Below are 13,139 nucleotides of genomic sequence, written 5' to 3' on the forward strand. Positions count from 1 at the left end.
TACATTTTTCGACATTTTCTATGGTATTTTTGTGGTATATATTTTTTTGTTCAATTTCGGCATATTTTTGAATTTGCTGCGTACGTTCACACTCGTACTGAGTGTCAATCAAAAGTCTCTCTCCAAATCGTCCGGCACATTTTAGGCAGATCTATTTATTTTTTGATTAATATATTTCAACAATGCAAATGCATGTGCATTGCTAAACGACCGATAAAAGAGTATATTTAGTGACTAGAAATATTAAAAGCACAAAATGCAATTGGGCTCCAAGCTTCATGTGTACAAGGGCGAGTGGGGTCTGCCGTCCATTGATTTCGAATGTATGCGTGCCTTGGTAAGTTCAGTTGCATCATAATCAGCAACTCCTCGCTATCGGCAATATCAATGGGTATATACATACATATATATATATTAACAAATATATTGTCATTTGACAAAATTGTTGACAGTGTCTTCTGCGCTTCACCCGCTGCCCCATGGACATTGAAACAAACACAAACCCATTGCGCTCGGGCGCTGGAAAGTTGCCCTATCTACAGATTGGCAATGATAAATTTCTTGGATATAAGGAAATCAAACGCGTGCTGGATCTTGAGGTGAACAAAACATCAAATAGCCGGGTGAATAAACCTGTTGGCTATTTATAGCACGTGCGACAGCTCTTAAAAATCTCTGCATTTATTCCAATTGAGCGCGAAATTAATTTACTGCTTTTTTGTCGTTTATTTCAGGGTTATCCGGTCGATGCGCATTTAAATATAAAACAAAAGCACTTGTCCACCACATACTCGAACTGGGTATTCACACAACTGCATGCCTACTACCATTACTTCCTGTACGGTGAACCCCACAACTATGATACAACCACACGTGGCTTGTACGCAAAGCGCACCCCATTCCCATTCAATTTCTACTATCCTTCAACTTATCAGCGCGAAGCCACCGATGTTGTGCAGGTGCTTGGTGGTTTCGACATTAACGATAAGCTGGAAAAGCATGAGGGCGAATATGTAAGTGTGTACTGTTTACACCCATTTAATGTCATTAAGTTTATATTATAATAATCGGTAACAGCAGCTAAGCCGCCTCTGTCAGCTTGTGTCTAAAAACATAGTCCCCAGTGTGGAAGCTATCTTCGTGAAACTTCGCATAGATTCGTTTTTTTTCGACTTTAGGTTTACCGGTTCGAATCCCTATACAATGTAGGCTTACGTTGGAACAATTGGTCAAACAAAAAATTCTTGTGTGATAAGTTTTAATGTTTTTTTTTTTTGGATTTCTTAACCTAACTCATCGATTTTGGGTTTCACATTAGTCCTTATTTATAAGACAAAACTGTTCGTAGCATCGACCTATTATATATGCAAGAAAATGTAATCTTCGGCTACCTGGAAATATTAATTTCTTATATGCTTTCAGCTGACAGCTAATGCCAAAAAGTGTGTTAACTTACTTTCTCGTAAATTGGGACGTAAAGTTTGGTTCTTTGGGGACACCTACAGCGAATTGGACGCCATTGTCTACAGTTATTTGGCGATCATTTACAAAATAACACTGCCCAATAATCCGCTACAGAATCACATAAAAGGCTGTCAAAATCTAGTCAATTTCATTAATCGCATCACCAAGGATATATTCCGCAATGAATGTTATAGTTCCACCAAACTAACCAAAGCCCCCAGCCATCCAGACAATACGATGACGCCGTCGGAGCGCAAATTCTTGGAGACGGAGCTAAATACAAAGATTGTCGCTGGCGTTGGCGCTATGCTGGCAATGGGCGCATTTGCAGCTTGGCGTGGCATTTACACCCAGGTAGGCATCAGTTGCAATTTCTAAAATGTATTTTCTAAACATCATTTTGCCGCAAGCTCAAGAGAAAATATTTCGCTTGACTTCAAAGCGAACGCTGTAATCAAAAAATAAATAGATCAAAAAGAACTGTAATCAAAAGATAAACAGATCAAATTTAAATTTTGATGCAACCAAATTTAAAGGTAACTTTAAGTAATGTTGATATATTTTGATTTATGTAAATTTTTACTTGCAGTTAACACGCTCGTCAACGGATTATGACGGCATCGACTATGAGGACGATGAGTTGGAGGAGGTCTTGGATTAACTTCAGCTCTGTACATTTATAATTCTAACCATCGATGTATATTTATAAATATTTCAAAAATGAGTGAAACGGAAGGCACAGCAGTAATTTGTCCTTAAGCAATTCGTTAAAAAAAAAGCACGCATATATATATATGTATATACGATTTGAAGCTATATAAATTAATAATGCGCCCTCAACCATTATTCATTGTTTTTAAAACTATTTACCCTATATGAAATTGTATGTTAAAAAGAAAAATAAGCAGCAACCAAAACGTAATTAAACGTGCAACTGACGCTGCTAACGTTAATTGTAACTAGATTGAATTATCCTGTTATTTTAATGATATATATACCCACATATGCAATGTTGCATAAAGTATATACAATGACTCCCATTTTATATGTGTGTTTTTTGCTTGACTATATTTAATGTTTATTAAAAATCTAAGCTAAGTATTAAAATGGTTTTCACATTGATTTTTGCAGAGGAAACGAAAATCAAGCAATTGGTTTACCTCATAAATTGGAAGTGAATATGATAAGTTATACGATATATAGAAGCCGCAATGGAATATCTAAGTGAATGACCAAGCTATTATAATAGCATTTATGTCTTGAGCGCATCTTGTAGTTTTCGTCGTGCTACGCCCACACGATCTTCCTGCTTGCGTATATCGTCTTCGGAAATGATAACCGCATGCATAAGCGGCTGTTCAGGATTCATGAAAGCCATCGCATTCTTGGTTAGCTCCGCCTTTGTGGAGCTCTGGCCATGTACGCCGGCATTCAGCATATGCAGCGCAGTGGCCACCGACTGCAATACGGTCTGTTCATTGACATTGGGACCGACGGTGCGTATGGTTTTTGGCAGTGTTATGTCGTCCAGTTCCTCGCCATTGTCATGACAGGCACGCAAACGCTCCAGACGCTTTTCCCAAAATAGCTGCTTTGGCTTCTCCTGGCCACCGTGTTTGGCATCATGCTTGACTTTGCTGGGCTCATGATTGCGTACCACGGTCACCGGCTGCTTAAATATGGAGGCAGTTTGTCGTATGGGCGGTACCAGGGAGACATCTGTGCGCAGAGCACGGCTGTAAAAATGGTACTACCAATTAGACTTCAGCCATATAGAAGACGTATACAAAAATTGGACAACACATAGGAAATATGAGAGTACATGCAATTACATATTTGTCGAGTAAGAACTATGAAGGAAAATAGAAAATGATAGCAATTATTTACAATTTGGCCAATTGTTGTGATTGTACTAAGAATTTGAGTGGTTAGTTTAACAAAATTAGGTTGATAGGCGCATGCAAGACCACGGTCAGCCAAGGACAATCAACTTGGCTATACCTGAATTCAAATTGTTGCTGCTGCTGTTGTTGCTGCTGCTGCTGCTGCTGGCGCAGATTAGCTGCAGATGTTGTCGTCGTTGCTGAAGTCGCTGTTATTGATGCTGCTGGTGTTATCGATGCTGCAATAAACCCACCGCTGATGTTGTTGTTGCTGAAGCTTTGTGCTTGAGCTCGGCTATATTTACGTTTGAGCGCATTGGTAGCGTTGCCACCTAGGCTAGCGTTACTGATAATGGCGCCCGCTGCATTGCAACGATATAGTGATATGGATGGCGAGGGCATTTGCCGTTGTATCTGCATTTTGCCAGTTTGAAAATCAAAATTGCTAACGTCAAACATTTCGGCGTTCAATTGGCGTGCTAATTGCGGTTTGCTTTCAATTCTTTTGCCTGTGGGGCTGTACACATCCAATTGGTGAACGGGGCAGGTATGGTTGAGGGTAGGTAATGTGTGGTGTGGTGTGTGTGTGTGTGCGTGTTTGTGTGTGTAGTAAATGTAATAACAAAAAAAGTAGTGAGAGTGAGTTAAACGTATTCGTTATCGCACGTGCACTCGCTGTGTGTATGTGTGTGTTTATATTACAATTTACGTTAGTTTCCAGGTTTCACCTTCACCGTGTACCTGCTTAAAGTTCAGCCAAGTAATTCGCTTGGTTACCTGTAGTAGAATACATCAACGCCCGTGTTACAGCCCGATTTCCTGTGCACTTCCTCGCGCTGCCAGCCCTTTGGTAGTGCGCTGCAATCGACGCGTTTCCTTTCAATAGTGATGCTCGGATTCATTTGCATGCTCCAAATATTTAATTATGTCTGCCACTTTTGTTTATTTTTTTTTACATTTGAAGAGAACGTCTTTTTCGATACTCTTGCTTAGAGATATATGTACTCACAAGAATAATAGGGGTTAGAAGATTCGCCAGGCACTGACAGCAGTGGCAACAGTTGCCCATGACGTCACAGTTACATATGATTATCAATTCTATGATGATTCTCCATTAACATTCTGTTTTTACTGTACTAAACATAGCAGACAAATTTAATTTTTTGATCATTCAAAGACAAGTTGGTTACATAGTTGAGTAGATTCGCTAAATTACAAATTTGATTAACGATACCGGCGTAATCTTATACATGCCAGCATTTATATGCTTTTGTACTCGTTGCTAAAATGACAGTGTTGGAAAATGTTCTAATGGTGAACACGAATCAGCGGATAAAGAAGAAGATCCAGTCGACGACGTAAGTAATTTTCGTGTGACTAAACTTTAATTCCACTTGTGCGGTTAATCGACAAAATTCCCAGTTATAATAAACATAATGTAATATATAAGTGCCCAAGGTTTGACCAAGCCATCTCAACACGTTATCATCAACTTTACAGGCTCGTAAACACAAGAGTTTGACAGTCATCGTTTTGGGGCAACAAGAACAAGTGGCAGCTGGAAGCTTTTAGACAAAAAAAATAAAGCAACTGAAAGAAAAAAGAGGAAAAATGTCTTCATCAGCCATATTTGTGCTGGACGTGAAGGGCAAGGTGTTGATATCCCGTAATTATCGCGGCGACAACATTGACATGGCTGTAATCGATAAATTCATGCCACTGCTCATGGAACGCGAAGAGGAAGGTCTCGTCACGCCCATTCTGCAGACTTCAGAGACCACCTTTGCCTATATAAAGACAAATAATTTGTATATTGTGTCTACGACGCCACGTAATAAGAATGTGAATATTGCCCTTGTCTTTGTATTTCTGCACAAAATCGCACAGGTGTTTGTGGAGTATTTCAAGGAGCTGGAGGAGGAATCCATCCGAGATAATTTTGTTATCATATACGAGTTGCTCGACGAACTCATTGACTTTGGCTATCCACAAACGACGGACTCCAAAATACTGCAGGAGTATATAACGCAAGAGGGTCACAAATTAGAGCTGCAGCCGCGCATACCCGTAGCTGTAACAAATGCCGTCTCCTGGCGCTCGGAGGGCATCAAGTATCGCAAAAATGAGGTTTTCCTTGATGTCATCGAGTCGGTCAATCTGCTTGCCAATGCAAATGGCAATGTGCTGCGCAGCGAAATCGTTGGCGCCATTAAAATGCGCGTCTATTTGTCTGGCATGCCAGAGCTGCGTTTGGGCCTCAACGATAAGGTGCTCTTCGAGAGCACTGGGCGTGGCAAATCCAAGTCCGTGGAGCTGGAGGATGTCAAATTTCATCAGTGCGTGCGACTGTCGCGATTCGAAAATGATCGCACAATCTCGTTTATACCACCGGATGGCGAATTCGAGCTGATGTCCTATCGCCTCAACACGCATGTGAGTATATATAATAATCGAAAAGAATCCATTTAATAAAGCTGTCCCCCATCTCCTCTCCTTCACGACAGGTCAAGCCACTGATCTGGATTGAATCGGTCATTGAGCGGCATGCACACTCGCGCGTCGAGTACATGATTAAGGCAAAATCTCAATTTAAGCGCAGATCAACGGCCAATAATGTGGAAATTGTTATACCCGTGCCCGCAGATGCGGATTCACCCAAATTCAAAACAACCATTGGCAGCTGCAAATATGCTCCAGAGCAGAATGCCATTATATGGACAGTCAAATCGTTTCCAGGCGGCAAGGAGTATTTAATGCGTGCACACTTTGGCCTGCCCAGCGTGGAGAGCGAGGATAATACCGAAGGCAAGCCACCGATACAGGTGCGCTTCGAGATACCCTATTTCACAACGTCGGGCATACAGGTGCGCTATCTGAAGATCATTGAGAAGAGCGGCTACCAGGCATTGCCCTGGGTGCGTTATATCACTCAGAACGGCGATTATCAGCTGCGTACCAACTAATCCGTGCCCACACACACACACACACACGCACACACACACACAAACACACACACACAAACACAAACGCGCGCATTCCAGGCAAGCTTAAGCGAAAAACCTTGTTGTGTCCAATTTGAGTTAGGATTATGTTAGTTAGCTGCCTCACCTTCACACTGTGCGTTAAGTCGAAAGCATTTTGAAAAGGGCGTTCCCGCAAACGCACAGCTTTTCCAGCTGATTAGTAATAATAGATTTTTCAGCCTTTGATATCAACTTTATTAAACATTTTGTTAAGCTTTTAATTGGGTCAAATGCTAGCCGGCCTAGGCTGTACTTACAAAAATGTCAACCAATTAGCCATATTTTGAATTTTAACTTGTGAATAACTATGCAACAATTTAATATAGCTGATTAGAAGGTTTTAGAAATTCAAAACGGCTCGAAAATATAAGCTCTCAGAAACATTCGTACACACTTTTGAAAACTGACATTGATTATATATAAATTATTTAGAAATCTTTTTTTTGAGACATATTTTCTACAACTTTCACCGTTTTTTCAACACTTCAATATAGAATTTATGAAACCCCCTTTGAAATTTGACTTTAAAAATCTTTCCAGTTAAAATATAAAATATTAAATTTTTTTTAATATTGGACTACAACAATTTTCGACAGCCCACTGTAGATAAATTGTAGTATTTGCTACTCCAAAGTGTTGCATATCGGAAAAAAAACTTAACGAAACGATCTAAGTTCATTTCTGCACAACATTATTCTATACACTTCAGCTTAGGCGTTTGCCGGAATACCCTTAATTATTATTATATATTGTATTGTTTTATTTTTGCGTATTGTATTTGTATTTTATATGTAAATCAAACTAATAAATTTTTAACACATTTTTCAAATGTAATTAAGGCTAAGCTCGAGTAAATATGTGGTATTTCTGGATTGCCCAAAAAATGTATATTATAATGGTTTTGCATGGCATGCCTCTAAATAAAAAAGAAGTTTTCAGTTTTGTTTACATATTTAACAACAAATCGCAAGTGGTTTGGAACCCTTAAAACAGAACAAAAGATTGCTTAAGCTTAATAAATGCACATTTTAATGAGTCTCTCCGGTTAAGTTTTGTAGGATATTCAAGTGTTGGGTTTTTTTTTGGTCCACACTTTTACTGCTTGAAGCTCTTCAGCGGATAGTGTTGCTTGTGCGCCTCGATGTGCTGCTCCAGCTCGCGCTGCTGCTGCTTCAGATGCTCGGGCATCACATCGTACACACCCTCGAACATCTCACGCCAATTGGGCTTCAATTTCTTCTCGGAGATGGCAATTTGCTTGAGCACCTGCTTGCGCACACCGCTTACAAATTCCGTTTCCTGCTGCTCATTGAACCAGCCCTTGTGCACCATGTAGCTCTTCAGCTTCGAGATGGGATGCTCCAGTGTGTTCCACACTTCGATTTCCTCCGCCGAACGATAAGCTGTACTGTCATCCGAAGTGGAATGATGACCCACACGATAGGCCAGCGCCTCGAACACAATCGGCTTGTTCTCTCGCAGCACATACTCGCGGGCCCGCTTCATTGCATTATAAACGGCAAAGACATCGGTGCCATCCACTCTTATGGTAGCAATGCCATAGCCCATGGGACCACGTCCGGCAATGCCATCGCCCCGGTATTGTTCGTTCGACGGCGTGGATATGGCAAATCCATTGTTGCGGCTGCAATCATACGGATTGTGAGATTACATTTGGATATTAACTGAGATTCTACTGTAATACCCACCAGAACAGTATGACTGGACATTCGAGCGTGGCGGCAAAATTGAATGCAGCATGTGCATCACCCTCGGAAGCAGCGCCCTCACCAAAGTAACAAACAACGCAGGAATCGTTGTTGGGCTGACGCTTCAACGCGTAGGCGGCACCCACAGCCTGTGGTATTTGGGTGGCTAAATAGTGCAAGTGCATGATCAAAGATTAGCATTGTTTTTGAGGATAAATAGAAAAATAACTGCGGCTTACACAACGGACTGGAGATAGTCACAAAGTTCAGCTCCTTGGAGCCATAATGCACGGGCATTTGCTTGCCGCGTCCAAGATCATCATCGTTGCCATAGCATTGATCAATAAATTGATCAATGCGAAAACCGCGCCAGACCAGGACACCCGCCTCCCGATACTGGCCGTAGATGATGTCGCGCATCTCCAAGGCAGCGGCGCTGCCAATATGGGATGCCTCCTCACCAAAGTTGGTCATGTAGAAGGAGATGCGTCCCTGTCGCTGCGATTCGTACAGTATTTTATCCATTGTAGACAGCAGGAGCATGTCGCGGAACATTTTCTCAACGATCTCCTGACTAAGATGTGGATCCTCTTGTTCATTGAGTATGTAGCCATCGCGATCCAATACCCGGTAGATGGGTATGGGCGAATAGTCCTCGGGCATTGTCAACTTTAGATTGTTTATAAATGGCGCATCACGAGCGCCTGGAAATGCGTAACGATCGTCCGCTGGCTTTCCACTGGAACTGTAGCCTCGCTGAGCACTCGCTGCCCCAAGCTGAGCACAAAACGTAAAAAGAGTCAATAACCAAAACAACTAACTACATGTTATTATAAAGTCCAATTGGAATACGCACCGTTTTGACATTTTGTCTGGCAGCATTTAACAGTTGAACGGATTTGCGCAGGAATGACATGTTTACGAATGAAAAGGGAAAACGGAAACTGCAACAGGACAAAATGCAAGGAAAATATTGTAGTTTTTTATTTGCTGCGTCGTGTTCTGCCGCTGCCTTGTGCTACAAATCAGCTGCGTTACGCAACAGGTATGCTCTTAGGCTTAGTATGCAGCAAATAACCTTTGCTCGCTTAATTTGCATGAACAGAATTCTTAGAAATTAATATACACGTCATTTTGTAGCAGACAATATTCAACAAGTCTTTGTAAATTACATTTAATCACCTTATGCACAAGACTCTTTCCCTTGCAAAATATTTATATATATATTATGGCACATTTTGCTCTGCTTTTGCTATACTTGATTAGCATACTAGTCCGCAAGTGTTGGTAAACATTGCAAGAAATGGCAGCTGTGAAGCTCGACGAGGCGCAATTCTGGCAGTCCATAGAAATATTAATAAAAAACTATCATGCGTTGAATAAAAAAATATTCGATGTGCTTATAACACAGGTGCAAAAGCTGCAGCAGGGTAAACTATATGAATCTACGGAGGCTGAGCTGGAGCAGCAGCTGCAAACTAATGCTAATGAAAGAACATGTGAGGGTTTTAGGATTGGCTACAAGATGCTGACCAAAAAGTTGGCCACAAATATTTTGGCCAATGGAACAGTGGGTGAGTTTAATCTTAATTAATTTTGAATGATATAATTAGAAAATATAAATGAATTGACAGATTTTGGCAAGCAAAGCTATGAATGCCATTTCCTGGGGGATGCCGGTTTTGATGATTTCTCCGTCAATTTAATTGGTGACCAGCTGGAAGCGGTTACGCTGCCGCATCGACTGGAATTGGAGATCGGCGAGCAAAGCTCTCGCTGGGTGCAGTTTGTGCTAAAGCCTAAGCTATACAACTGGTCGCAGAGCAAGCGGGACGAAAGCGCACAGAAATCGTTGCGTTTATTGGATGTGGAAATGTACAGCGAACTGTACAAAAAACTCAAGCAAAAGCACGCGCAGCGTCTGCTGCAGTGCTGGCAAACGGCAAACGAATCGACAGATCCGTTAAAGTTTATATACGAGGATTTAGCCATTGCCGCATACCTAATCACTCTGTGGAACTGCACACAGTCGCAGCCTACAGCATTTGCTGACTTGGGCTGTGGCAATGGGCTGCTCGTCCATGTGCTCAATGCGGAGGGGTACAAGGGATACGGCTACGATGTGCGCAGGCGTAAACTGTGGTCACTTTATCCGGCGCAAACGAATGCGAGTCTCATTGAGCAAACTGTGGAACCAAATAGCTTTTCTTTGGATTATCCGGACATTGACTGGCTAATAGGCAATCATTCCGATGAGCTGTCACCCTGGTTGCCAGTGTTGGCAGCGCGCCTGAAAACCAGTTATTTTTTGCTGCCGTGCTGTCCGTTTGAGCTGTCCGGCGCCAAGTTTCAGCGGCGCAACACTAGCATCAGCGCTTATCAGGATTTTCTGATATATGCACGACAAATTTCGGATAAGTGTGGCTTTGAAACGCTGCAGGATCGGCTGAAGATACCAAGCACCAAACGCTTAGCTTTAATTGGCTTAAGGCACACAGTAAAAGTGACCCAGTGCCTGGAACATTTTGTGCAGCAAGAGCTGCAAAAGCATAAAGCGAGCGTGGAAAGCGCGGCGAATTCAGTAAAGCTGCGCGAGAAAGCAGAGAGCGTGAGAAATTGCACGCAAGTGGAAAAGAGCATAATTGACGCGTTAGTTTTGAAAATCTTTTGCATGTTGTTGCCCAATACAAATACATATATGAATAACGATTGGCTGCCAGGACAACAGTTGACAATGCGTGACATAGCTCAGGGCCTCACCAAAGCAGAGCTTAGCGGCATCAAGTCCGAGTGCGGCGGTATTAAAACACTGCTGCGAAATAAGCACGAAGTCTTTGAGTTTTGCGGCGAAGATCGTATTGGCATACGTAAGCCCAAAGCTAATGCGGCGGCGACTGAAAGCACCGCAAAACAGGTAACGACTAAGAAACGACCCTGTTTCTTTAAGCTACACCATCCTCAGGGCTGTCCGTTAAAAGGTAGCGACTGCTCCTTTATACATTAATTGTAAATCTTCGTCATTAAAATCAAATTTAAAAAATCATATTTATTTTCAAACAATTTATTAATACAGTGGATGCTTTAGTTGGTGATATTTATTTGCAAAAGCTGTGAAAATGTTGAGTTGTTTTTAGATAAAAATCCGCGAAAATACTTGTAATCTATGTATTATATTTGGAGTTCTAATGCTTGCTGTATTCCAATTAAATAGAGTTGTCGAAAAGAATACAATTATACTATAGGATCACCCAAGTGAATTGAAGATTAACATAAGAACGACGTCCCGTTGCCATAGCAATATTATTATATCTTGTCTTGTCCAGTTGGGGTATTCGATTTTCGGAGTCGCAAAGTTAATTATATATAACATCTATCCCAGCTTTTATAACTTAAAATCTTTTAAGGGTTTAGTTTTGTAATTTAATATATTTCGTTTCTACATTTAAATAATTGTTTGGGATATAAATTTTAATTCCAGTGCATTTTTGTTATTGCTGTTGGTTTTCTGTTATTGTTTTTTGATGTTTACCAATTGAAATGAAATATTGTTACTAAATTCTTTTCAACGGGAGCTGTCCGAACTGTTGCTGCGACGCCGGCGGCGTATGGGTGAGCGTGAACGACGCCGCGGCGAGCGACGGCCGCGCGGTGGTGAATTACGACGTCCGCCACCTCCGCCGCCGCCGCCACGATTATTGAAGCGATTGAACTGCGGCGGGGAACGCCAGCGACCGCCCTGAGGACGGCGCATCTGTGGTGATGGTCGTCGCATTGGCGGTCGCTGCTTTGGCACAATAACTGGCGATACTGTTATTTCCTGGCCATCGATCTGGCCGCCATCCATGTGCTTCATGGCCGACTCGCAGTCCTCGGCCGTGGCATACTCCACATAGGCCATGCCACGTCCAAAATTTGGATGATAACGATCCGTCGGGAATTCCACATTCTTTACAGTGCCAAAGCTGCTAAAGATCTCCAGCACATGATCCTTAGTCACGTTGCGTGTCAATCGGCCGACATGAATGCGCACCGGCTTTGGTGTGGGTGAGCGTGAACGGGTGCGACTGCGACTACGTGAGCGCTCGCGGCGCTTGGGCGGCGGAGTGCGATCGACGGTGCCTCGACCACCACGGCGCCGTGGCGAACGCGAGCGGCTGATCGAGCGGGAACGTTCGCGTTTCACGTTATTTACCTCGCCACCAGCTACCCCGCCGCCTGCAGCACCACGATCGTTGGAGCTGCGACGTGCTCGATCTCTGGAACGGCTACGACTGCGTTGCACACGATCCCGATCGCGTTCCGTGCGTTCACGTTCTGATTCCTTGCGAACCTTGCTATTGGGGCGTGGCGATTTGGAGGCTCTGCGTGGAGAACGAGAGGTATCCTTGCCGGCTGCTGCGCTGCCGCCGGCACCACGACGTCGATTTTTCTCGCTGCGATCGGTATCGCTAGACGATGAGGACGAGGAGCTGGACGAATCACTTGAGCTGCTCGAACTGGAGCGTGAATTGGAGCCGGAGCTGCTGCGCGATGATGAGCTGCCCGATGAACTGTACAAAATGGAGTAAACGTTTGTGTTAGACCGGCAAAAATGTGTGAAATAAATGTGCACCTTCTGCTGGAGTCGCTGCTTGAGGAGGCGGAGCCTCGACGCTTGCGTTCTCGCTCTCGGCGCGACGAATTGGATGTAGCGGCCTTTGCGTCCTTCTCTTTAATATCTTTCTCTTTATTTTCCTTTTCGCCCTCGGCGGTGGGAGACCGGGCACGCGCCCTAATGGGAAAAAAATGTCGGTCATCAAATACCGCTACGAAAATGCCACTTTTACTTACATTTTGCACTTGAGCTTTAACTTAATTAGTTATCCAGTGATAAGTTGTCAAATTGTTAACAAATTTGTTGCAAAAACAAAACTTTTTAAAACACGAAAATACCAAGTTAAATATTCAATGGCGTTCTGGCATCGATGTATATTTTTTATTTCCCGATAACATATCGATGTCAGTTCAACAAACTATGCAGGACTGCATTGATTGCCTTAATGTGCATAAGTACCCCATAC

General features: G+C 42.7%; 6 protein-coding genes across 10 annotated transcripts; 3 read left to right on the forward strand and 3 right to left on the reverse strand.

Annotated features, from left to right (window-relative positions):
• The first annotated feature begins 97 nt into the window (after positions 1 to 97).
• On the forward strand, positions 98 to 2,433 carry LOC135432714 (metaxin-1 homolog). 4 transcript variants are annotated; one of them, XR_010436953.1, is made up of 6 exons: positions 98 to 337; positions 453 to 623; positions 735 to 1,013; positions 1,423 to 1,818; positions 1,875 to 2,000; positions 2,054 to 2,433. XR_010436953.1 is itself a non-coding variant. In XM_064688503.1 (5 exons), exons 1-5 carry the CDS (start codon positions 257 to 259, stop codon positions 2,123 to 2,125), a joined length of 999 nt encoding a protein of 332 aa, XP_064544573.1. In that variant the 5' UTR covers positions 101 to 256; the 3' UTR covers positions 2,126 to 2,433. The 4 variants fall into 4 exon arrangements, 3 of the variants coding, with proteins under 3 accessions (XP_064544573.1, XP_064544591.1, XP_064544580.1); XM_064688503.1 differs by lacking the exon at positions 1,875 to 2,000 and having other exon boundaries at positions 101 to 337; XM_064688510.1 differs by lacking the exon at positions 1,875 to 2,000 and having other exon boundaries at positions 103 to 337; positions 453 to 599.
• Positions 2,434 to 2,517: 84 nt separating this feature from the next.
• MBD-like (methyl-CpG-binding domain protein 2) lies at positions 2,518 to 4,361 on the reverse strand. Of its 2 annotated transcripts, XM_064688479.1 has the most exons (3): positions 4,125 to 4,359; positions 3,466 to 3,864; positions 2,518 to 3,200 (listed from the first exon to the last, which is right to left on the reverse strand). In XM_064688479.1, exons 1-3 carry the CDS (start codon positions 4,253 to 4,255, stop codon positions 2,717 to 2,719), a joined length of 1,014 nt encoding a protein of 337 aa, XP_064544549.1. In that variant the 5' UTR covers positions 4,256 to 4,359; the 3' UTR covers positions 2,518 to 2,716. The 2 variants fall into 2 exon arrangements, with proteins under 2 accessions (XP_064544549.1, XP_064544559.1); XM_064688489.1 differs by lacking the exon at positions 3,466 to 3,864 and having other exon boundaries at positions 4,125 to 4,361.
• Positions 4,362 to 4,587: 226 nt separating this feature from the next.
• Positions 4,588 to 6,348, forward strand: AP-1mu (adaptor protein complex 1, mu subunit). The gene is made up of 3 exons (XM_064688466.1): positions 4,588 to 4,705; positions 4,848 to 5,780; positions 5,852 to 6,348. Exons 2-3 carry the CDS (start codon positions 4,959 to 4,961, stop codon positions 6,308 to 6,310), a joined length of 1,281 nt encoding a protein of 426 aa, XP_064544536.1. The 5' UTR covers positions 4,588 to 4,705; positions 4,848 to 4,958; the 3' UTR covers positions 6,311 to 6,348.
• Positions 6,349 to 7,302: 954 nt separating this feature from the next.
• On the reverse strand, positions 7,303 to 9,107 carry BckdhA (Branched chain keto acid dehydrogenase E1 subunit alpha). Its single transcript, XM_064688455.1, has 4 exons — positions 8,936 to 9,107; positions 8,319 to 8,856; positions 8,080 to 8,245; positions 7,303 to 8,015 (listed from the first exon to the last, which is right to left on the reverse strand). The coding sequence occupies exons 1-4, from the start codon at positions 8,993 to 8,995 to the stop codon at positions 7,466 to 7,468; spliced, it is 1,314 nt and encodes a 437-aa protein (XP_064544525.1). The 5' UTR covers positions 8,996 to 9,107; the 3' UTR covers positions 7,303 to 7,465.
• Positions 9,108 to 9,349: 242 nt separating this feature from the next.
• LOC135436827 (probable tRNA (uracil-O(2)-)-methyltransferase) lies at positions 9,350 to 11,124 on the forward strand. The gene is made up of 2 exons (XM_064694551.1): positions 9,350 to 9,653; positions 9,714 to 11,124. Exons 1-2 carry the CDS (start codon positions 9,383 to 9,385, stop codon positions 11,081 to 11,083), a joined length of 1,641 nt encoding a protein of 546 aa, XP_064550621.1. The 5' UTR covers positions 9,350 to 9,382; the 3' UTR covers positions 11,084 to 11,124.
• A 361-nt stretch (positions 11,125 to 11,485) lies between these two features.
• RnpS1 (RNA-binding protein S1) lies at positions 11,486 to 13,069 on the reverse strand. Its single transcript, XM_064694563.1, has 3 exons — positions 12,910 to 13,069; positions 12,692 to 12,850; positions 11,486 to 12,629 (listed from the first exon to the last, which is right to left on the reverse strand). Coding segments are annotated over exons 1-3 (1,149 nt in total). The 5' UTR covers positions 12,912 to 13,069; the 3' UTR covers positions 11,486 to 11,641.
• Between the last annotated feature and the right edge of the window lie 70 nt (positions 13,070 to 13,139).

Source organism: Drosophila montana, unplaced genomic scaffold, assembly GCF_035044405.1.
Source record: "Drosophila montana isolate Dmon_TW-CO22-7 unplaced genomic scaffold, ASM3504440v1 contig_1505_1, whole genome shotgun sequence".
NCBI classification, from domain to species: domain Eukaryota; kingdom Metazoa; phylum Arthropoda; class Insecta; order Diptera; family Drosophilidae; genus Drosophila; species Drosophila montana.